At 35.6% G+C, this 1,475-nt stretch overlaps 1 protein-coding gene across 1 annotated transcript in view; it reads right to left on the reverse strand.

The window, feature by feature from the left end:
• Positions 1–1,475, reverse strand: part of Cfh (complement factor H) — a 74,314-nt gene that overhangs the window by 21,711 nt on the left and 51,128 nt on the right. Inside the window, exon 9 of the mRNA XM_029538693.1 lies at positions 737–919. Within this exon, the coding sequence (XP_029394553.1) occupies positions 737–919 (183 nt within the window). The remainder of the gene's footprint in view (positions 1–736; positions 920–1,475) is intronic.

Here is a 1,475-nt window from a genome sequence, read left to right on the forward strand (position 1 = left end):
TCATGAAGGGGTGTTGTGTTTTGTCAAATGCTTTCTCAGCATCTAACGAGATGATCATGTGGTTTTTGTCTTTGAGTTTGTTTATGTAGTGGATTACGTTGATGGATTTCCTTATATTAAACCATCCCTGCATCCCTGGGATGAAGCCTACTTGGTCATGATGGATGATCATTTTGATGTGTTTTTGGATTTTGTTTACGAGGATTTTATTGAGTATTTTTGCATCGATATTCATAAGGGAAATTGGTCTGAAGTTCTCTTTCTTTGTTGGATCTTTGTGTGGTAAATAAGATTAGATGAACTAATTGTTGATCCTAGAAAATCTTCATTAACTGTATGTCCTTAAACAAGGGAATGTTTCCAAACACCAAAGTTTGGTGATACCTGAAATCTTTTCTTTTTTTCCCAATATCAAAATATTTAAAAAGATCTTCTAAGAGGAAGATATTCTGACATGGACTTTAACTCATAGAGTCAAATACAATACACACATTTTCAGGGAGTCACAGCTCTTCAAAGATGTGTTCACTAGATTTAAAACTATAGGATATTTTAAGGCATTGAAAAGTCAAATGAACTGATACTCTACAAGGCAGTAATAAGTCAAAATAGAAAAAAATGGTATCTATTTTATCTTGAAGTTTACAAATGAAAAATAAGAGCCATATAAAAGGAGAATAAAATTAAACTGCTATACATCATCAGTATAATTGCAACAATATAATAAAATACTCACTAATGCATGAGGGTTGAAGTGACCATCCATTTTGAAGGCAAGTAATTGATCCTGATGTTTCTCCAGTATTTGTCACATATCCTTGTTTACATCTATATGATGTTACTCTATTTAGATCATATGTACCATCAGATTCAGAAAAAAAACCATTCTCAATGTCTATATCTGATACTGAACATGTCTCTAAAAGGGTAAAATGTAAGGAAAAATTAGTTTATGCGCAGCAACTTAAGCATCTGGCTATGCCAGTGCCTGGAAAACACAGAAGTGGATGCTCACAGTCAGCTATTGGATGAAACACAGGGCCCCCAATGGAGGAGCTAGAGAAAGTACCCAAGGAGTTGTAGGGGGCTGCAACCCTGTAGGTGCAACAACAATATGAACTAATCAGTACCCACAGAGCTCAAGTCTCTAGCTGCATATGTAGCAGAAGATGGCCCAGTCAGCCATCATTGGGAAGAGAGGCCCCTTGGCCTTGCAAACTTTATATGACCCAGCAGAGGGGAAGGCCAGGGCCAAGAAGTGGGAGTGGTTGGTTAGGGGAGCAGGGGCAGGGGACCAGGTATAGGGAACTTTCGGGATAGAATTTGAAATGTAAATAAAGAAAATAATAATAATAATAATAATAATAATAATAATAATAAAATGGAAAAAATGCAAAAGTAGCCGTTAGTCATTTGTACATGAAAACCTGAAATAATCAAAATCATTCACATTACTAGGCCACAAAAAATAAAAA

Source organism: Mus pahari, chromosome 5, assembly GCF_900095145.1.
Source record: "Mus pahari chromosome 5, PAHARI_EIJ_v1.1, whole genome shotgun sequence".
NCBI classification, from domain to species: domain Eukaryota; kingdom Metazoa; phylum Chordata; class Mammalia; order Rodentia; family Muridae; genus Mus; species Mus pahari.